The 23,235-nt window shown below is 42.8% G+C and overlaps 1 protein-coding gene across 1 annotated transcript in view; it reads right to left on the bottom strand.

The window, feature by feature from the left end:
- Positions 1-23,235, bottom strand: part of LOC112565012 (regulator of G-protein signaling 12-like) — a gene marked incomplete at its 5' end in the record, with an annotated part of 35,399 nt that overhangs the window by 7,949 nt on the left and 4,215 nt on the right. Inside the window, 10 exon segments of the mRNA XM_025240220.1 lie at positions 1,531-1,627; positions 1,861-2,058; positions 2,414-2,596; positions 2,860-3,035; positions 3,202-3,259; positions 3,580-3,729; positions 4,134-4,280; positions 6,761-6,847; positions 7,101-7,280; positions 21,515-21,625. Of these exon segments, the coding sequence (XP_025096005.1) occupies positions 1,531-1,627; positions 1,861-2,058; positions 2,414-2,596; positions 2,860-3,035; positions 3,202-3,259; positions 3,580-3,729; positions 4,134-4,280; positions 6,761-6,847; positions 7,101-7,280; positions 21,515-21,625 (1,387 nt within the window).

Raw genomic sequence — 23,235 nt, 5'->3', positions numbered from 1 at the left:
CATGCCTGGCAAGAGGCAAGGAAAGCGTGGCCAGACACCCAGATATCTCCTGTCATTTTCCAACATCTTCCCTTGACATGCTTCTATGAACAGTTGCCTGCACCCTAACCATTCCTAAACATATATACATCCAACGAAAAATTTGTCAACACAGCTTTTGGTGACAATGAATTGAACTATTTGTCTTTTTTCTGACATACAAGTCCCATATATCTGTCATAATGATATAGATGTTTTAAGTACTTAAAGCAACGATGACATTTAAGAAAATTTACAAAGATTAACTGAAGTATTCTACGATAATTTTGCACATCAGATAAAAAGTATATCGCAAGTTTTCATATTTGAATGTCATGACTAATGATGTTGGATAACTGATTACTTAGGTACTCAACAGACCATAATTGTGGTACATATATTGCAACAAGTACTAACAAGTCAGGAAAGCAGATGGGTAACAAAATAAGCGTGAACATTACAATGATATCAAGGTTGAGAATGGCTGTCAAAAGGCTTTAAACACTTCACTCATAGTCATGTCAGAAGGCAAGTGGATATATTGCAGGGATACACATAATTAATCCAGCTAAGCAAACAATACCGAACCAGGAAAGTGAGAGTAGATATATTCAACATGAAGGGAGCAGACAAAACATGCACAACACTCTGGTAGCACATTTGTCTAGGTTTTAACCTGAAGAACTTGAATAAACTACATAATGAGGTCTGTGGGTTTTTAAATTACTAATAATCCTTTAATGAGATTAACATCTAAAAGTTTCATAATCTGCCTTGAGATGAACAAGGCTAGTATATTTTTAAGCATGCAGAGTGCAAGCATGCAAAATTGAGGAAAAACAAAGTTGTAAAGATCCATGGACAAGTCTAATAATGGTGTCAGCTATCCCACTGGGTGTAAGCTTGATAATGTAAAAATATCCAAATATATCAGTGATGAATGGAACAGTAGTTATTCACTCAGACTTCCTAAAAAATGCACACTATTTTGAAGATATTTTGAATTATGGATGTTTGTGCATCAGTTTTGCATTGGTAATAATGTATGTTACACTTATTAATAGTGCTGCTCAATAAATGTCTATATTTTCTATACATTTAAGAAAATACAACAAAATGTGCACCGGGATACTTATACAATAACAAGAAAACACTCCAAAAAGAAAGCTTCCAACTATTTTAAATGCATATAAGAAACAGATATGATTAAAAGGAGACACATCTGTCTGCACCCACTGTTTCTCAGCAGGGTAGGCTCAGAAGCATGACATGTACACCAGCAATGCTGTTTATCTCTCACATCTGTCAGATCCAAGCAGCATTAACAGAGGAAAATAGTTTTCCCTTTTGATTGCAGCCCATCAACTTTGGTGCATGGTTAATAACAGATTTCAAATATGTAGATTTCCTTAGCATAATTAAATGATATTGAAAGTGCACACTTGGGACAGCTAACATGTGAGAAATCTAGTAATGCTCCTGAAACTTATGGTACTCTCAAACATGACCAACCTGCATTTTCTCCCCTCTCATTGGGAATAATGATGACACGCTGGTTGTCAATGTCCGAAACTGGAATGTCGATATCAAGCAGCTCTGGCATTCCTGACTAAAACAGTCCAAAATAAAAGAAAAATGAGTATTATATATATATAAAAAAACCCTGTAAATTTAAACTCTGAAATGTGGCCAGGACGTGTGCAATCGTCAACTGTGTTTTGTGGACCCTAAATGAATGTGCAGCTTATAAATGACAGAAGTTGAAAAAGTATCCTGCATTTAAATTTAAATTTAATTTTTTTTTTTTTTGGAAAGACCAAACAAGCCTTGCTGTGTACTTACCAACTGCACGCCAACACTGTCAATGCGGTAGCCATACTTGTTCAGAATAGGCTTGAAGACATCCCGGATTGAACGATTGGGTTTGGCCTTGACACCAATCGACTTGTGCGTGGGGAGATCCAGACGAAACAGGACCCGCCGTTCTATCACCACTTCCTTTGAACCCAACGTTGAAACATCGTCTCCCAGGTCTAAGGGCTGTCAACATTATGTTGCTTTAGATTTCTTAAAGCAGAAGCTTGTCACTGTCAAATCTTTTATTTATTTTATTTTACAAAATCTTGTAGACTCAATTACCCTAATCAATTTTTTTGTTACAAATCTTTTAAATCAGTTACCCATATCTGTAACAAAAAGATTTGTGCACTGTAATACATATTCAATTAATGCCATTACTGGTTGAAAATGATTATATTACACACCCCAACACCTCTCAACCATACAAATTCCAACTAATCTGGAATGTAATTTAGAAACGCAGAACAAATCAAGAATAAATGAAAAAGCCGGATACAACAACGCAAGAACAGATAAAAAGGGAAAACTGTCTAACCTTGTCAGAACCAAACAAGAAGACTTCAACTGCTGCTATGGACAGGGCTCGCTTCTCACACAGTTTGCCCAGGACCGTGCGGATGTTCTGTCCAGGGCGGGTGCACACAACTGTAGTTGATCCATCTGGCATCATAACTCTACAGAACCTCACCTGTTCTGTGGTGCCCTCTGCATTATTTGACTGGAAAGAAAACACAGAAGACAAAAGTTATAGTATTTATTCTGCTACTAAATGTGACTCTTCTAAAATTTCTCTGATAAATGTCATGTTAAGAAATGATCTTTTGAATGATCCTTTTCGCTGAAAAATATAAGTATTCAGTTCACTGTCTTGTCAGCAAAACATGAAACCATAATCAGCTGTTAGGGAGAAAAAAAATCCATGTGTATGCATGACAACACAGTCACACACATGCACACAACACATTTGTGAGGCAGCCCTACCTCTCTGGGATGAAAAACTTCTTTCCTCATTGTGCTAAGGTCAATGCCTGGCCCTGGGGCCTTCTTCATGTTATTGTTGACTTCTTCTCTGACTTCTTCTTTTCCCTTCTTGTCCAACCCTTTACCTGGCTGCTTAAGCTCAGAGTCTGATGACGTCTTCTTGTTGGACTTCTTGTCTGTAAATTTTATGAAAAAGAGGAATGTTCTTTCATGCCTCTATTTTTTCTACTGGCCTAGATTCTAATGATATTTTTATTGTTAAGCAGCCTTCCAGTCTCTAATTATGTCCTGATAACATGTCATCTTAGTCATTATACAATTATTGTTTTAAACGCTCCTTACTTTGGCGCCATGGCAGCAAAGATCTCCTCCTCTTCTCTTCGTTTTCTTTGCCTTTACCCTGATCACAGACAGGTTATTGTACTAATGAAGAACAGCACAACATATAATACAAACAATACATATAATACAAATACAAATACCTGAGAGGAAAAACATTTGCTGAAGTTTTCAGTTACAATCACACTTCTTTATTATACACATAATATGCAGCTAAAGAATTTATAGGACATTCCACAATTCAAATTAAGCATTATTAAATCCTTAGTTAAAAACCCTTTCTGTGTTGATTGAAAAAAAAAATATGCATACAATCCACACAAATATGCACACAAATTTGTCCAACACTGTCACTTAATTAGCAGACATACAAAATCTTACTTTCTTCTTCTTTGTATCACCAGTAGGTGGAGGCATTTCAGTATCAGCCAAAGGAAGTGAGTGGCCTTCCATTTCTCGCATTAAGAGACCCTTGTAAAGGTCAGATTTCAGGAAGCGCACATAGCTGTCCTGCCGCATCAAATGGAAAACCTGCACAGAAAGCGAAACAAGAAACAACCTTTTCACTGATAAAGACAAATGTAAAGATTCATTTCTTGGCCTGTATTTTTTTGCATTTAATAAACAAATACTAAAGCATGCTAAAGGCTTTTCCATTGACATTAAAAATCATCAGAAAAAAGACCATACCCAAAAAAAAAAATATGCACAGCTACTTATTTATGATTCATTTTTGTATTTCCTACCCTCTGCTCTCTCACTCAAAAATACTGTTCAGCTACAGTTTGCAAAATAATGGAAATAGGACTCATCCAGACAACAGTGAATAACTGCCTACATCAACTAGAAAATAACAACACATAGAATCATGAGGAGGTTTTCTTTAGTCTTGAGTACAAACAAGTGATTTCCAAGGCATTGAAAGCCAGACAAACCTGCTGCTGTGCCATGTCAAACATGGAGGAGGTAGGGGTGTCGAAGTATCTCTCAGCAAACAGGCGAGCAGAGCTGTCCACATTCACAGGGCTGCTAGCATTGTGGTCAAGGTATTTGCTGAAGATCTCTAAAGCTCTGACCCTCTTCTGTAACAGGTTAAGACAATGGGCTGGCCTGAGATTCTATCTAGCATTTAATGCAGATACAAAAAAGCGGCATTACCATTATCACTAATGACAGAATGTGTGTGTGTGCTTGTCTGTGTGTCAATAGAAAGTGTGAAAAAAGTCACACACAATAATTTGTGTATAGTCTAATAATCATCTTTATTGAATAATCATAAAAAAATCCATCAGCCCTATTGAGTCGCAATTGCTCTGCTTTGATCACTTATTTCCATACTATCCATATCATAATACAAATGGCGATGAGCTTATACAGTAATCCCTCACCACTTCGCACTTCACCTTTCGCGGTTTTTTATAAGGGGAAAAATGATTCACAGATCTCAGCTTCTTTGCAGATTTTCTGCGAAATTCTATCAGTGGAAAAAAAAATATATATATTTTATGAATTTTTAGGATGAAAAAATGTCCAAAGTGCACAATAATATATAACTAATATTAATTCTAACAATAAAAAATATTATAAATACTAAAACTAATATGAATTACAGGAAACAGTGTATTTACTCTGAAACGATAACCAGATTCGCTTGCCTGAAACGCTACGCGCCTACTCACAATTGCAAACAGTGTGGAAACAGCTATTAAGGAAATGGGAAAGGTTTATGTAGCGTAAAAGTATGGGGGAGGGTTTATAAAACCTTAACATAATGTATAAATATATAAATAAATATACCGTTTCTATTTTGCAGATTTTTGGTTATTGCAGGTGGTTCTGGAATGCATCTCCCACGATAAATCGAGGGATTACTATGATGGCTCTATCAATATTTCCAGTCCTTCCCACACTTCCAGGGTAAAAAAAAAAAAAAAACCACTTGAGCTAAAGATAGATAAGGGGCACCCTGTCTACCACTTTTAATCACAGGATCCATTTAGCAGGACTAGACAAAGTGACATTTTTTCTGGGGGTGATTATTTTTAACAAAGATACCTATCTGGTTACATATTTCAGACTACTATTACAAAATTACCGTCTCTTAATTTAAAAATAGATACCATTTTTTCTTAGAACATATTACAAACATCAATGAGAAAAATCAACCATAGTCTGCAAAAAGGGCTGAACAGAGTAGGATTGCTACATGCAACATGCTAACAGAAGGTGGCACTGTTTGCCAAGGTTGTCCCTGGTTAAAAGCTGTAAACAACTACAAGCACTGACATGTATAAGGACGAGAGCACCTCCCTACGTTCACTAGACAAGCCATAGAAAAGAACCATCATTGTGTACGTGCTGTTACATATCAGTGCTAGCTAATGTTCCCTAATAGCCTGATTACGCATTCTCAGCACTGTGGCCTTAACTTTCTTATGCCATTTTATAAAACACCAGCCCAAAATGATGAACCTAAGATGTTCTCACATCAAAACAGTTTGATAGCTGTATAGATGTCAAAAACACCAACACTTAAACTACAATATAAATGTTTTACAAGGATGGATACTCTACATCCCCTCTTATTCCTTATACGATGCTAGGTTAATTTTTTTCAATGTGAATGGCTGTATGCAATGCCTAGATCCACAAATAATACAATTTTATTTAACCCATAAGGCAATTAGAAAGCAGCTCTTATAACAAAGCAGTCAACCACAAAACACAATATTCACAATACCTTCACACATTATGCTGTCACACCGGCCAGGCACCCTACAATCACAATTCATTCAGACATGCCAGTGTTTCAAAATAGCCAAAAAAAAAAAACAAAAAAAACAAAGGTCGGTCTCAACTGTTGGAACTGTACACAGGCACACGCATAACTGGTGGCCCAGCAGCAGTTGGGAAAAAACCTCCCAAAGCATGATCATGCTCTACCTCTCACCCAGTTTTCCCCACACACAGCATGAGTATGCTTCACCTCTCTCACACATATATATTCCATAAACCAAAGGAATTTTACACTTTACACTGTTAATACAGCTTGAAGAGAGAAAAAAAAAAAAATCTTTGAAATATGCATGCCAACTTTCCTCTTATATAAGAAAAAGGTGTCTGTGTATGCAGCCTTTTAATTCAGTGTCAGATGTCAAAACTAATCCCAGCATTAGTAGGATTTAGGCAGAGATAAGACAAAAATCAGCAAAGTAAACAGAACAATTCAGGTGAGGTCCAACAATATGACAACCACATTACAGCACAAAGCTGAAGGGATCAAACACAGTCAACAGGCAGACATATGGGGATAAAGAAAACACAGCAGGTGAACTAAATGAAGAGAATTTATATACATTATTAAAAAAATTAGTTTTATCTTTGAACATTTAATCTCATGAAAGCTTTTGATCCAAACAGATATTTAACAAAATCCCTATCTATATTAACTGTGGGTCACAGAAGTAAGACGATACTGCTAGCATTACATCCAGTTTTGTCTGCCTACACTTGTGTACCACACCCAATAACTGAGGATCAAACCCCAAAAAGACAAACTTACCAGATCACAGTCTGGAATCTGTCTGTAAGTTTCTACTGCACTCCAGAAGTCGATGTTTTCTTCACTATATTCTTTCTTCAAAAACTCCTGATAACAAAAGAGAACCAAAACATTTCCTTAACTAACAGCATCTGAGATTAATCTCTTCACCTTTTGCAAACAGCTTTACATGTGGCATCTGAAAGAATATCATGCCAAAACAAAAAGCCAACATTTTATACTCCAGACTGTTAACAGAAATCTCAAATAGAATGTGGCATCCTCCAACCTAAACCAACACATACCCTCCCCTTCCTCACACACATAGAGTAAAAAATGCTAAATGGCATAATGCACTCACCTTAAAAATTCTAAGCCCATCAGGGTCTGAAAGGAGACGCTGGAATCCAACTGCCCATCCTGCCACACATCTTACTTCATCTTCAACAGGTGGTGATGAGGTGTGAAGAATACTGTTGACGCTGTTGGCTGATAGCAACTTTTGACCCTGGCTACTGTTCGCATCACCTACCACCAGTGACTGCAACACAGCATGACACACTATGGTATGAAAAGCTGGTAACTTTCATCAGAGCAGTATTCACAATTTTGCTAACTTGCACCAAGCAGCAACTGAACAATGCTGCAGTGCAGGAGTGGCACTAAAAACATGATGACCTGCATGAGAAAAGACCATCCGTCTTTATGTTCATGAAAATAAACAGGCAAGCTTCAATTTCCGTTCACACTCTTCGCCCATCTGCTCTGGATGATTATACAGTCTCTGTATATGCATGTGTATGTAAATCAACCATTTCTTACCTGTGTTTATCTAAATTACTGTATTCTTCTGAGTGACCATGCACTCAAGCCTACATGAATAAAATCTAATAATAACCGTGCAAAATAACTGATGGATTATAAAAACAATAACAACATGCGCAAAGAATATGTTTATTCTGTTATGGTCTTACTGATTTGTGAAGTAAGAGAAACTCTGCTGTGGTCAATCTGGTATCCTGCTGTGTCAGAGACAGGAATTGAAAAATCTTCATACAACTCATCTTCCTTGCACTTTTTTTTATGTGGAGGAGGGAGTCACAGTAGCAACACCTACAGTTTGCTCTGAAAATTTGACTTCTCTCTACACCACTATGATTCCCACAGAATATTTTGTATCACTGTTGGCTTACACCATGAGAAATGCTACAGGTTTAGTGATGTTGCAAGCACTTCCCAAAAGAAGAATTTCCTTTGATTTACAGGAAAGCACAACTCCACATGCGCATGCAGATTATATTTACCAGGTTTCTACCTAAGTCAAAATCTTGTTTCAAACTAAGCCAAGATATCAATCCTGGTTGGTTTTTTTTTTTTAAAAAGTAATGACTCCTGATGTAGGATGAAGCTCTGAAAGTTCTTCACTTTACGAAGAAAAGACTTACAGCTTGAGGTCTTAGACTGTGTTAATACTGGCATGGAAAAGCCTTGGCAAAGTTCTGTTTTTGGTTCACATAAGTTAAAGCACAAATAATATTTGCATTTTACATACAGTTTCAGCATTGAGTATAATCTTCAATAAGAAAAAAAAAACTGCTGACTGTTGTTTCTATACTTGTAGAAATCACTTATTCACTCGTAGCTTCTTCGGTCCGCTTCACAAGAACAATATAGGCTGACTTCAAAATCTACTTGACCCTCGTGAAGAGCTCTCAGCGACTGACCCACTTACAAGCCCGTGGTCCCGTCGCACTGCACACGAAGCGACCGTGCGGCACTCACTGCGGTCCCATGCGACTGTCAGAAGGGAACCAGGCACTGTCTGCTCTGATGACACCCTTCATTCCATCCTCACAATGCGTCTCCAATGGCGGACTGCGCCGAAGGTGCCGCGGCAAGGGTGGGATCGGGATGGAAGGGAGGATCCCCCACCCCCAAACACAAAATAAATAAACAAAACGTCACGTTCTCACGCACGGGTCTGGAGCACGCGCTCTGCTGGCACGTCCCACTGGCCTGCCGCACCTGACCATGACGGCATTAGACCGACGTACCCCGGCTCGTCACAGGCTCTTGCGTGCGTGTGTGTCTCATTGTTTTAATAAGATAACCAGTAAGGCGGCCGGCAGCATCCTACAGAAAACAGCCGCAAGCCCTCTGGTGGTAAGCTGGAGATTACGGGCCATCATCAACTTGCACGGACGCTCCGTAAGTCGGTCTGGGGAGTCTGAGGGGTCAAGGCATAAAGATCGTCGTGGTACAGTCGGTGGGGAGGAGGTGTTTGAGTCTTCGCTTTTCTCGGGATCAGCATCAACAAGGGTTAACAGCATAAATAACATATTTATAAATAAGATCTGATGAGACGATAAAACAGTCCATTTCTTTTATTCGTGGAGGAAAAAAGTGTGTGTGGGTGGGGAAGAGGACTGAGATCGCGTTCAGTGCACTCCCTACATACACGTAACTAGTGTAAACAGCTGTTACTAACTTGTTATGAATTGACGTCGCATACAATCAACTTCAGCTGGGTAAACATACACAACAAAATGGGTGGCAGATATGCTAAGGACGCAGATGCAACCGCCTTGACGCCCTTACACGCGACCACACAGAGACAGCCAAATTATTTCTCGGCCATTCGGTACAACTGTGCGGCTACTTGCTCCGCGCGAACTCTTCCGCCTCCGCCGCGGGATGCGGTTGGAACTAGAGATGGGCTCGTCCTCTGCCAGCCCTCGTCAGTGTGCGTGCCGCAACATCAGCTACTAACCGCTCTTCTCACAGGCTTCTCTTTCGTTCCTCTGCACGCGCTGGCAGATGACGCACGTCAAGGTAGGGAAGGTGGGAGGTGGGGTAGTCGTATGGTTTCCTGTGACTGCAACGTGCACATCGCTCACGTTGCAGCCGCTGCCACAAGTCTCCGCTAGTCACCTGCTTCCTACCGTTCGACTTTGCCCCACGAAGTGTTCAGCAGCCCTGTCTACCTGGCTGATACAAACCACACCCTAATAATCACGGCTAGCAAAAATCTCACCCACAATCAATCACTAATCAGACAGTTCAAAACTTGTCAAAACTCTTTCCCTTCTAACCCTTGCGTATGCGTGTGTGTGTAAATAAAAGGAATCGTGAGAGGTAGTGTATTTTCGCTCATTATCGACAATCCTTCAGAGCATTTCCAAGGTTTTAGTCCTAATTTGTTTGTGGAGAATGCTTACATATATATATATAGAGGGGGAGGAGGGACTAGTGACAGCAAAAACCTGTAGTCATTCTTGCACTGTCTGCTGCTAACACTATCAACAAAGCTGATTGGGGATCTGCGCACCCCTCCCACAACCACCCCTCCTCCCACCCCGTCTTTTAAAGGTGGGCAATGTTCCAGCAGTTTACTGCCATCGATCTTTGATCACAAAGACGGTCGAACCGCACCCTACAATTTTACTGTCATTCACACCAGTAACCCGGGCACCATAAGATGTGAAAGGTGAGGTCTGAAAAGAACAATTCCGAAACGTAGATGTAGCACAGGGGCACGAGACAGCACCACAGCTGACTTTTCTGCCAAAGTTCGTCGTCTCAATAAAACGCGGTCCTAGTCTCATTTCCACAAGAGCAGCCTTGTCTGAACAAAAACCGCGTCCATGCAAAACCTTGCGTGTGAATAACTTATAAAACGAGGAATGGAGGGATCTCGTATACTCTTCTTACACACAGTCGCATTTCTTGCGTACCTTCTCACCATTCGATATATCTGACACAAGAAAAAAGGTGTCTGTGTGCGTGCGTGCGTGTGTGTGGATGTTTGTTCATGAGTATGTGGCAGATAAACAAGCAATCACTCCCCAGCCCGCCCCCCTTCCACACACATATCTACATGCGCTGTCGTTCTCCTGAGAAAGGTTTGTACTTGTACCTCGTTCACACAGATAGTGTGATTCAGCGAGTCACCGTCTGATCTGCGGTCAGCCGTGTCCCTTGTCCTGTGGTAGCCCGCCGACTGCCTTCTGAAGGCCCGGAATCTTTTCGGCCGCTCCCTCCCGTAGCTACCGCCGTGCAGGTCATCGTAGGAATGGACCAAGTTCAGGCAGGCGAAAGAGTTGTTCATTGCCATGTCAGAAGCTATGGGGCAGCTCTTACTGTTTATGGGCATCCGCACACAATGTGCTCCTTGAAAAGAAAACCTGCTCTTTCCTTTGACACGAGTTCTGCCAGTTGAGCTGACCCACGGCAATGTTTCATAAAAAAGAATTTATATTCCTACCTTGCTTTATAAGGAAACACAAGGTGTCTTCTGCAAATGCTCCAAGGCGTATGTAAATATCCTTACTCTTTACGATAAGCACTGTCGATGATGAGAAATATTCCTCTTTAAGAAGAAACGTTCACGAAAAGCAATCACGTCAATCCTGTCAATGTATTCCAGTTGGAGGATTCTTCAGCTACACCACCATGACCGAAAGTACAGACAGGAGGTAAATGAAGTGAGATCGCAGCTGAATTCTCACCATCTTACTTCACAAGACACACCTTAATTATTTTTCTCTCTGCTGTATATCCAGCTGCAGGTTGTCCCACTACAGGGGAGAAGACCTCGCAGTGCCAATGTCCACTCTTTGTCCCAAGTCCTCCTATTTCCGAACCACCTTTTATTCTGTGGCAGCAAAGACTTCCTGGACGGTTGTTTTCAGTCAGGCCACACGAGGAACAAACACTTGCAGGTTAACACACCACGCATCTAACACCGCCATTTCCTGGAGAAGCCACACATACAAACACTTTCAACGGAGCACGCTGCTGTCCAAATGTTTGGGAGGTTCTATGTGCACGGAAGCGGACACCACTGCCCAGAAACACATTAATTCCCAGCCACGACCAGTCCCTCTGCCTGTCTGAACCAGACTGCTTGTGTCGTGGCTTCTTCTATTTTAGGTCTCTGGGTCTGTCCTCGGCTCAGGTACTTCAGGGGCTCTTGTCTGTTACGTCTTCAAGCGGAAAGAACCAATCAGCTGAAGTGGCTATTCAACGCACTGCTGGCCCCTGTCGAGTTGGGGCGTAGCTGAGGAGACCTCGGTAGGCGAGCATTCTTTTGTGGTACGCTAAAAGGGGTGGCGCGCCCGGGGACGATAGCCACAGATACCTACTGAAGTCAGCGACGTGTCAAAGGAGACTCAATCCTCCCCCGTAGGGCATCGACGAGTGTTTACGAATATTACATGACCAACGAGAACTGGGGCTCTCACTAGGCCGAGAACTAATGTCATGCTTTAGTTTATATTAGTATAGTTACTTAGTTTATTCTGTAAAACGGCAGGAGATACACAATGATAAAAACTTGAATATTCTCCACCCTAATAAATAAAGAATAGGATTTGTCACTGTCATTCTCTCTCTCTCTGTGGTAAACATGCGTAATATTGCTGTGTAAGTGTAAGTGTACGCTCAAATACATAGTATAATACTACCCAGTATACCCATACATACTACCCAGTATACATACTACCCACCCGCAGGCACGTCATCACTAGCCGAGGATACAGATCGAATTGATTGCTAAGTGGCCTAAACAGACTGTGCTGTTTGTTTATGCTTATTAGCGATGAACTCGCAACCCGTCGTCTTTTAAAGCATGCAAAATGAAAAGAAAGGAAAAAAGATAAGAAAACAACAATTATGGATCATTTACTATTGTACTGTGACCTCTGTACCCAAGACAAAACAAAAAAAAAAAAAAAGTCAGCAGCTGTAATCCCATGACCAAAATTTTTTAAAAAGTTAATAGGAGACTTGGACGATAAATTTCTATTAATAATAACAAAAAGCAAAACGAAGTTGAGGTGGAAGGAAGGGGCAACCTGACCGCTGACGTCGTCTCCAGCGCCGCCCCCCCCCCCGATTCTTCTGCTAAGCTACAGTCTTTGATCACCAAACACCTGCGAGGGCCAGTGTTGTCCCCTACTCCTGCGGTCAGCGGCAAGGTATTTGTCATGCGGTAATAATGGGACATGGCGACCGCGCTCATTAAACTATTAACTTGAAAAACTCAGCGGTCGGAAGCTTATCGTGCTAAGAGACTTGTCGTCTGGGCCAGTTCTCTCCGAGTGGTAGACACCGGCTGCTCCAGGCTTCGCGGGTTTAGAAACCTTGATAGCAACAGAGATAAGGTCCCTCAGGTGTGCCTGACCCTTGTGCTGCCGGATTCATTCGATATCACCAAACACGCGGACCCGCGCCACGTGAGTCCGTGCGCACCCCTACACCGTCGATCTTGCGAGTCACGCAATCGACCCCAGCGTAGCATCGGCGAACGTAGCGTGGCGGGTGGCTGTCATGCGGCAACGGCATTACGGCCTCGCTTGGCTGCCTCACACGGCAGTCTACAGAGGCATGGCTCCACCCTGCGCTTTTACTGCAGGCTGCACGTGACACGTCTTCGCGTGTGAGCGTGAAATCGCAGAATCTGCAAAATCCCACGACCTTGGGATATCTGCGGATAGTCTGATGTCTGTAGCCAAGCTGCCATTATCAAACCATCAACCAAGATGCAAATGTCGTGTCCACTGGGAAGACCGGGGTGGGGAAAAATCTATAGTATCCCGTCTTAATTCATGATAATTCGCAATACACTTCAACCTTCCTGGGTTATCATCGTAGTTATCACTTCGTCGCACCAGATTATCAGGATAGTTGACATTGTGTGGAGGTGAAAATAGGTGCGGAATGAGAGCTTCTACCCGCTCAGACCCAGCCAGGTGTGTGAAGGTGTCACCTGTTTACTGGCGGCTACCTTCGTCGCTGAAAAAGGGTTAACAGAGAAAACGTAGTACTTTTCTTTTTGAGGTTTTGTGGTACAGGATAACACGTTTTGAACGAGATACGAGATATGAACTTATTAAGATTAAATGATTAAAAATTTTCAGGGCAAAGCGACGTACAAGTGACGGTGGAGGCTGCTCTAACATTTCTACAAATGACCTATAAACCTTTGCCGGTGTTGACTGCAGTTACAACTCGCGCTTTGTGGATCAGTTTACAGTCGCTCACGTGCATGCTCAGACAGGTCGCCACACATTCTCTCACAATGGATCTGTTTCTTACTCGGTGACCTTGGCTTGCTGAGGATAGGCAAGTACTGTATTAGGAAATGCTATATACGCCACTCGGTAGAACCTCGATTATCCAGTCTTCAAATAGCGCGCACTCGGTTATCCGGGTCGTTCAAAACAAAACAAACATCGCTGCTCTACATACCATGGTTTTACGTGACCTTTAGCAAAACAGAAAAAGAGTTTTATATATACATGTACTACAGTACAAATCGACAAAGTGGCCAAGAACTCAGAAGACAGGACTGTACATGTGTCATGACTTGGATTTTCTTACACGATAGCTTCTGAGACTTTGCTAACAAAGGGCAGAGTTGGAGGGCTGAAGGTGCAGCATCAGTAACCGTTTTAAAACCCATCACGTGACACACCAGCCAAGCGGCGCCCCGCCGTGAAAATGCAGAGCATTCCCCTTCCCCTTTCAAATCCCGATGACTTCATAAAGTCTGACATTTGTCTTTTGCTCCAACGCTTTTTCTCGGAAAAGATTGTGAAATGTCGTGTAACGCATCGGGATCGTGGGATGCACACTTGCAATCGCTCAAACACTGAGCATTTTCAATTATCCGTACGAGGACGGATGCCGGTCATTAGTCCGGATCACTGAGGTTGCTCAATCTTTCCATAATAACTGAGCTATAGTTCGACAAACAAGCACTGCTGTTATGGAACATGTAGAATGATTGGAAAGAAAAGAATCGCTATCACAAGCAAGGGATGGATTCATATACTTCCTCACCCAAAAGCTGATTAAGTGCAACCAATGGATTAGGGAGTGCGGCCGACTGATTGCCAGAGATGGCGGGTTCACTGTCGAAAAGACGAATACTTACAGGTGCAAAACTGTTTCGTTGTTGCAAAAGATCCTACACCAGAATAACAAGAACCCATACCAGTGTTAGCGTGATACGTAGAGGTGAAAACGTTTGAACATAAAAAAAAAACACGCAAGAAATTCAAGCCAGCTTGCTCAGGCAAACAGAAATTCCATTTCTTCTTGATTTTCTGAACAGTGATGGTGGTTGTGTGTATGGGGAGGAAAGGGGGAGAGGGGGAAATTGGTGTTTTAGGATGAACCAGCAACTAAGGTTGTATCACAGCAAAGCAGTCAGCCTATAAACAGATGCCACACGCAGAGAAAGCGTGAACGAGACAAGATCTGAACCCAGGACAGCCAACCTCACTGTATTGGTGACAGGCACTAACTATTGCGCCACCGGGCCGCCCTAAGATCGTAATATAGATACAGATGTCGGTAAAGCTCTGTAACAACAATAAAAGCAATACCTGTGTGTTAATTAGTGGTTTCAACGCCTGACCAAATCCCCACTTTCTATCAAATGTCATTGAGCCCAATTCTTAAAGCACCCTGTCAAGTGAAATGGACTGTCCGTTGGGAAATGTATTTGTTCTGCTGCTGGGTGTTTGACTTTGCTGGTAAATCCAGTTCTTCGGCACATTTAGCCCATTTCCCCAATGTTTCTTTTATATAGCGATTCCCCGCTATTGTAATTATACTTTTAAAAAAAAAAAGCTGCTGATTAAGGACGAAAAAACGTGACAACAAAGTTTTTGTTAAGTCGTCCAACATCACGGAAAAGTTTCGGTCGCTACTCACGATAATCTCAGCGGCTAAGGGAAGAAGATTAACTTGCTCGTAGCTAGAGGCCTTGGTGGTTCAAGAGGCTCTTGCCCCTACCTTAGAGTTCAGCACACCCGGGGAGCGCGGCTGACCACGGTAAGCAGGCGGTTGCTCTTCGAAATCGGAAAAAGCCGATCGAGTGCTGGTGGACTTTACCCCTTAGACACCCAGGGTATATTGAGTGCCCCGCAACGCGCTCCTGTACGACAACCGGAGGCAATTACATCCTCGACGCCCTCAGATGACGAACACGATGAGAGATGGAATTCAGAAATGGAAAAAAGATGCCAACATTTCAGATATTCACATCACTGCAAACAGCCATGCCGGGTGTAAGGGGCAAGGGGGAAAATTGGTGGTTTACACCAACCCAGCAAGTAAAGAAAACATCAGCCTAGGGCATTCCACTCCTGACTGAGGCAAGATCAAACATTCCATCTGTCGCGTAAAAGGCCCTTTGATCAGTGGACCTGCCTCAAACCCAATCAGGACACTCCGCCGACCTAGACAATGCAATAATGGGTTTTAAATGAACTTGGCCGCTTGTGAGCAGCCGACCGTGAAGTCCGCCCGAAGTCGGTGGCGAGTCGGACAAAAGTGTGCCAGTGTAATCAGCCCAGCTTTCCACCTCTCAGCTGGTTTCTTGCGTAATTCCTTCCCAGTGTTCTTTACACTAGCACGAGATAAGATTAGACTCTTGCTTCTCGTTTCGTTCTCTCCTAAAGACTGATCAAAGACGCGAATCAAGGCGCTGCTCATGCTACTGATGTTACTCTGCTTGGCCAAGAGTTCGAGCTTATCCAGCACCTACAGGTGACTTCATCGCTAAGGTGTGGCGAGGTGGCGGGAGAAAGCGGTAGAACGATTCAGACTGCACGCTATTAAACTGCAACAAGTCTTCAGGGTGTGAACAGCAAAACCTCAAGAAAAACGAGTACGCCGTGTAGATTTAAATACATTCCGAATAGTGAAAGTAACTTGAATACACAATATCCTCTCTCAAAAGAGCTTTCATATGAGCTACAACCGTACAAGTCGCGTTTAGGTAACGCCTGGCCGTCTCCACTGTAAAAGTGCAATAAAAGCATGGTGTCTGGGCGAATCAAGCGGTGGGAACAAAAGTGTTCCAGAGAAACCACACCGGCCATAAAATGTCAAAAGAGGTACCTCTACACACACTCTACTTGCAGGCAAGGGGCATTATTGTGTGTAGCTGATAAGATCGAATGGTGTAGCAATGCTCTCTCTTAGCTGACGTGCGGGCAGTGCCTAGGAACAGACGGTTAAGGGTCCACCTTGATACATTCAGACACCTTGCACACACCCACGTCAGGCAACTTACAAGACTAAGGAGAATGACTCAAAATGTCCACATTTGTTCCCATTTAAGTTCCTCATTTTTCTCCTCGTTTGTCATCCTCAATTCTTATTTTTAAAGCTGTTTGGAGCACGCACAACAATGGTACCCTCACACTGCCAGTCATTTTTAACATTGTAAGGATATGACTGATAGCGTGTTTGTGACTGTGTCACCAAGTTACTTGCACACCAGACTCGTGTAACACACTGAGGGGTGTAGAATGTCGATGCTGCAGATCTTTGATCTTTGATCTTTGCAACAGCAGGCTGTGTTCCAATCTGTTTTGTTTTACCGAGGATTCCATCTTTTCTCTTCGAATTCTCAGTAAACTCATGCAGATGTTATTTTTAGAACTACTACCCTTTTGTCGCTTCCTGTTTTCTCGACAAATCCGGGTGTCATTAAGAAAAAAATATTAATATTTCTCGGGCCTCTTCGTCACAAAATACCACTGGAATATGTTTTTGTGATACTTTATGCCCTACTTCCATCAATTTTCGCTAAGCACTAGTGTTGTTGAGCACCAGTCTTCACATTTGCCAGTCTGATCTGACGGAGATCTGTGGAGAGAAATTGTTTCTCATCCACAATCGTACTGTAACTTATTTTAATAATGCTTCCCCCACCTTTCTCCCCCTCCCCATCTCTCTCTTTTTTTATATACACACAGCGAGATAAGGAGAGAAAGAGAGCACTCAAACGCACCACACACGTACACTGAAGTGCACGCAGTTCACAAAAATGGCTTGTAATAGTGTGCAAACAAATAATGTTTGATCCCACTTAATCCCCTCTAGAAATCGGGGTTTGATCGAGGTCAAACTTTATTCTATGACCAAAGTTATAACGTCGATGTTGGGCACATTCCTCTCAGCGGGTTTCTCATCCACCGTGTTTTGTCATATCCCAATCGTCCCAATTTTAGAATTCTATGCCTCGTGCATGTATTTCTGGGTAGACTTGTGTCTCAAACATTCGCCAATACCCAATTCCGCTCTTGAACTTTGTTCATATACAGTCTGGTTGTGACCACAGTCTAGGTTGGGATAAAGTGCCGGGTTTATATGAAGGCCAGAGGTATTACGAGAGCTTTCCAGAATTACAAGCAGAATTACACACTTATCGTGTATCAAACCCTATGCGATTTTGTGCACAGGCTAAAGGGAGGGGCTGATAGCAAGTCAGACGGCAGCCTAGCCCAGTATGAAGGAGAAGCAGGGGACGAGCTTGTCTAAGACCGTACCCTGCCTATGTTCTGCAAGCTAACGCCACTTGCCCGGGATCCTGGACAGGCATTTTTGTGGCGGTGGAGGTGGGTAATTGCTGAGGGGAAGGAAGGGAGCTGACAAACCCTTCTCATTACAAAAAAAAAAAAAATTGTTATAAAAACGACGAGGAAATATCATCCATCAAAACGATGGATGGAAGAAACTTACCGTTAAACTATCGCTTAAATCGGACGAGAAGGCAATGTATCCACTCTCCTGGAGTCGTCGCCACAAAGAATATCGAAGCCCTGTACACATGCTTCAGCACTCGGAGCACACTTCTCTGTATCAAACAAACCTCAAAAAACCTCCTTACTACTTGGTCTGTCGATGCGGTGAAGACAGTGAAGCCCGTCGGTCCCTGCTGGGGCAGCCCGGACGTTCATCGTGCACACTGCCGTCCTCTTCCTGTATAAGATGCTCGTGACATCAGCCGCAGTCGCGATGAAGGAGAGCAAATAAGCGAGAGAGGGAAAAAAACCGTTTTCGCAAGATTTCTGTTTCACTTTCAATCTCCGGTCTGATGTACAGAATGAAAATTATTATTTTACATTTTCAGTTTTTACTATTTCTCCTACAGAGAATAGCGCTCGAATGTGATTAACTGAACAGCACCAGTTCTACTCGTGAAGTACTGACCACATGACTACAGAAATTCTTTTCGATGCCCTGCATTTCATCTTTTATCGACTAGACCAGAGAGTAAGCCAGTAATGAATCGCGAGAGATGTCGTTTCATCAAGCAAGAGGAATAAAAACATACTGCCAAAATGAGTAGAGAGATACCAACCACAGCAGCATAAACAATCCCGTTCATGGATTTGAAAATCTGACAAGAAAAATTCAAGTCGGGAGTTTTTGTAGATCAAATTTAAAAGTTATTTATTTTAAGGGCTAAATAACAGAAAAGACAACGTACTAATCTTCCACTAAGCTAGACAGCAAGTAATATTTTACAGCATTTAACGCCATTTTGTTAACAGTTCATTTCAAGGAAGTAGACCAAGCTTTAAAACTAATTACAACACTACAAATCGAAATGTATGCCACACGCATAAAACTCAAACAAGTGATACACTTATCTCCTCTCTGCCTGGGGTTCCTTCACCACATTTACACAATATACATCACCGTTTCTCTCACGATTAGGAGTATATCGAACCTCGTCCTGGCGACAATTGTTCGGCACATGAATAATGGGAGCCACGATTCTATAACTTTTATGTAAATAATTCGTGATACAATTGGGCATTTATAAGCTTTATTACTCCTGCGCATCTAGCAACCAGCGTTGTAAGCATTGGGGGGGGGGGTTGTTTTTTTACGCCGTGCCAGCAACTGAGGCTATATTACGGCAAGCAGCCAGCCCTGTAAACAGATGCCACGTACAGAGAAAGAACAGCGTGCCCGAGATGAGAAATGAACTCTGGGCAGCCAACCTTCACTGTATTGGTGACAGGCGCTAACCGTTGCGCCACCGGACCGCTTAGCGTTGTAAGCATAACAAAGATAAACACCTAGGAGGGTCCAAACGCTGACTTCCCCTGAGCCTGAAGATTTAAATACCAAGGAGGCGAATACAGCCAAAGGTAGCCGGCACGTCTTGAGAAAACACCAGAAGAATCCGTCATCTAATTACCAGCAGGGAGAAGGCAAACACGTACAGATCGTGCTGCTGCTTTGAAACGATGACAAAAGGCCGGGGGCGGCGGCCATCACCTCTCCACCAACATACCACAACACTTTGCAATAACTATTCTAAAAGTGCGAAATTACATGTCTTACAAAGGCTACTCAAACTACATATTCAGCAATGCGACTTATATCTTATGATGCAAATTCTTTTAAAGGTGTGACATAGTCTGCGTCAGATATACGGAGACGGACGCCACTATCAACCAAGCAAGCAATGCTGTAAGGACGGTAACACCAGGCGGTTACCTATCTCGCATTTAGTGCATGTGGCCAACATCACATTAGGTGCATACACGTTGTGTGTCCCAGCAACCCACCGGCCATTCATATCAGCTTCATGTCGTGAAAACAATGTGGTATAAAACAGACGAGACTATGGACAAACACAGTCACTGTTCGATTCGTACTCTGCCCACAGTCGATTCCCCTACACTGGCCTACAGTCACGAGTCCGTTTTGACCAAGGACAGGAGTCGATTCAACCACCAACTGCAAAATTTACGATTCAGATTGCGCAGACACGAACGCTGACAGAGAAAGTCTTCTGAAGTTCTGTTCTCACAATACCCTGAGAGAGAAAAGCACACAGACCAACCAACATTAGTCACAGTTGCTACGAATCAATGTTCCTTTGAAACTGAGTTGACATTTGATGATACTGGTGTCAAAATGCCCTTCAGACTACTTTCTACAGAAGGGTGCCCTTTAAACTTAATCACTCGACACGCGAGAAGAGGCAAGCCAAATTTAAAAACTATAAAACCATGATAAATGTGATAGTGCAGAGAACTGTTATTTATATTGGCTGGCGCCACACAAACGACGAAAGACATCGATGTACATGTAATAACCGCGTGAAGGTTTCTCCCAAGGCCTCAAGCTTGAGATTTGCAACTGGGTGCAAAGGTTCTTCCCTTCCCTCTCCACACCATCACCATACTCCCCTCCATCATGTAAATAGCCACAGGGAGCGGCGAGTTGCACATGGTGACGCTGACGCTATAACACCGCTGCTCTTGTTGACGTGGGTTAGTAGAGCGTGTTGGGTCGCTGTTGATGTTGACATAAACTGTGAAGTGACGACAAAGCGCTAGTCTTGGTGACCAAGGGGATGGGGTGGGGAAAAGCCAAGTACACACACAGTGTTGGTCACAGCTGGGACTTGATGGTTGGGTGCGTGGCGCGGACAACTGCTTTATATTTAGCGGAGGTGAGTAGGTGGGGGAAATTGGTATACAAAAAAGTATATCACGGAGAGGTAGCCAGTCCTGTAAACAGATGCAACGTGCACAGAAAGAAAAGGGTGCCCCAGACAAGAGCTGAACCCAGGACAGCCAACCCTCACTGTATTATTGACAGGCGCTAACTGTCGCGCCACCGGACCGCCCTATATTTAGCGAGGGCAAGACAGAAAACATCGTCACGTGAGTCAGTACGGTAACAGACGTGGTCCTGAGGCGACAGTGGACAAGTGCAAGACACGGGTGGGGAGCGAGAACTAAAAGCGTGCAGCGGAGAATAGAAAAAAATAACGGTGGCAGGTTTAAAAAACAAAACAGAAACAGTTTCAACTGTCGATATTTTGCTAGTCCCTCTCTCACAGACACACATCGTCTGATGACCACGACCAATTTAGACGTGACCAGCGTTCATCCTCACACCAGGCGCGCTTTGGGCACAGGAAAGGAGACATGATGAACTGACCTCATGGGAGTGGCTGATGTTGGACATTATCTTCGTGTTTTGTGGGCGGCGGAAAGATCCGGTCTTCGTCAACTTCTGCAGCTCCACCACCTCGCCCCACGCGCTGTCTCTCTGCAACACAGTGTTCGGCAAACATTAATTCCGGGATGACAACAAATGATACATTCTGTTCTCCCAGGTCCTCTTCCTACGATTCGTGCTTAAAAGGCACTTTCAAAAACACGAGTGCTGATCGTTCTAGCAGGAATAACCCAGGTGAAGGAGATCGGTTACCATCATGCTAGCAGACCTTTGCGACTTTCGGATTAGCATTTTTAAATCTTTAGCCGCTAAAACGGACTTCACAAACGTTTATAACTAAGCACTAGTCATCCGGCTTAGGAAGGGGAGAAGCTGCGGGAAGATAAAGGCAACGAAAATGGATGCTGAGAGGCAGGCTGATAGAGGAGGAACTGGGTGACAATGTCTAACAATGCCCGTCTGATCTATTCACAAGACAATTAAGCGGGCACGTAAGCAAACTGACTGGCTGAAGGACTAGAGTTCACGACAACAGGTAATCTCTAGTCTAACGCGTACTGACGCCTTAAAGTGGCAAGACAGTCGAAGGCTGCTTAGGCTGTTGTTTCTGCACTTCATTTACCCCGAGTTTGTAAGGCCTCTATATATTATTTTCCAATATTTGTGTTCAATGAAGGCGAAAATGAACAAATCAAAATGTTCCTCAACCTGCTGTGCAACTTTTTAATTGCCAGATTTTCAACATTTTCCGTATTTTCTTCCGGCACTGACATACCGAAGATCACGAAAAACATGGCAGAACAAAACTAGGGTGATACCCTCGGAAAGTCAGCTACGACAGAACCGTGATCTGATATAGGTTGCGCTTTTGTGGAATGTGTTTACAAACAGTAACTACGTACGCGCACTCCCACACCCACTTGATAGCCAGAAGCTACAGGAAAAAAACTCTCTTGACAAGTATTCTTAATTACGGACGAGGAAGCTGTCTGTGACCAGTTAAGCTGCTTTGCTCCCAATCCCCTTAAACGAGCCATCTATTTGGTCCGATTCCCTTCATGATTTGTTGGCCCACAAACGCAGCCATCGTGAGGGTGGTGTTCAACCACGTACACAACCCGCAGTCGCTAGTCGTTACAGTTCGGAGGAGCTGAACCAACGTACATAAACACTGTTCTCGAAGATTTTTCTTGTAGCAAACATCACTACTGAAGCATCACTGTAGTTTGATCGAACGTGGAATGTCTTCTTTCATTTAGGTCACTTGATGCTTAACACGCTAATTTTGAAATACAGAAGCATTTTAACCTATTAAAATGAATTTTTAAGATGCATAACATCAAAACAGAAGATAAAGCGATGAAGACAGAGGACTCGGACATAAAATATTTTGTTAACATATCGACCCCAACAAATTACTTTCGCATGCATGTAGTTGTAGTCTTATCGGCTCTATCCATCCCCCCCCCCACCCACTACAGCAAAGAGAATTTTAATTAAAAGATCAAGGGAATGAAATAAAAAGCTGAAATCTTTACATTGACTGCAAGGAAAAAAGAATCTACCAGTTTGGACTTTCACAACCAATGCTCTTTCTGAATGATTTAATTCAGTCAGAACAAAGACAGCTGTCATACATGCACTAGTTACAAAAGACAAAACATTTTCCACAGTAAGACCATAAATAAAAATAGTTTTCT

The sequence above is a fragment of the Pomacea canaliculata genome, linkage group LG5 (genome assembly GCF_003073045.1).
Source record: "Pomacea canaliculata isolate SZHN2017 linkage group LG5, ASM307304v1, whole genome shotgun sequence".
NCBI lineage: Eukaryota > Metazoa > Mollusca > Gastropoda > Architaenioglossa > Ampullariidae > Pomacea > Pomacea canaliculata.
The sequence above is the reverse complement of the archived record's forward strand: the minus strand, read 5'-3'. Positions and strand labels throughout refer to the sequence as shown.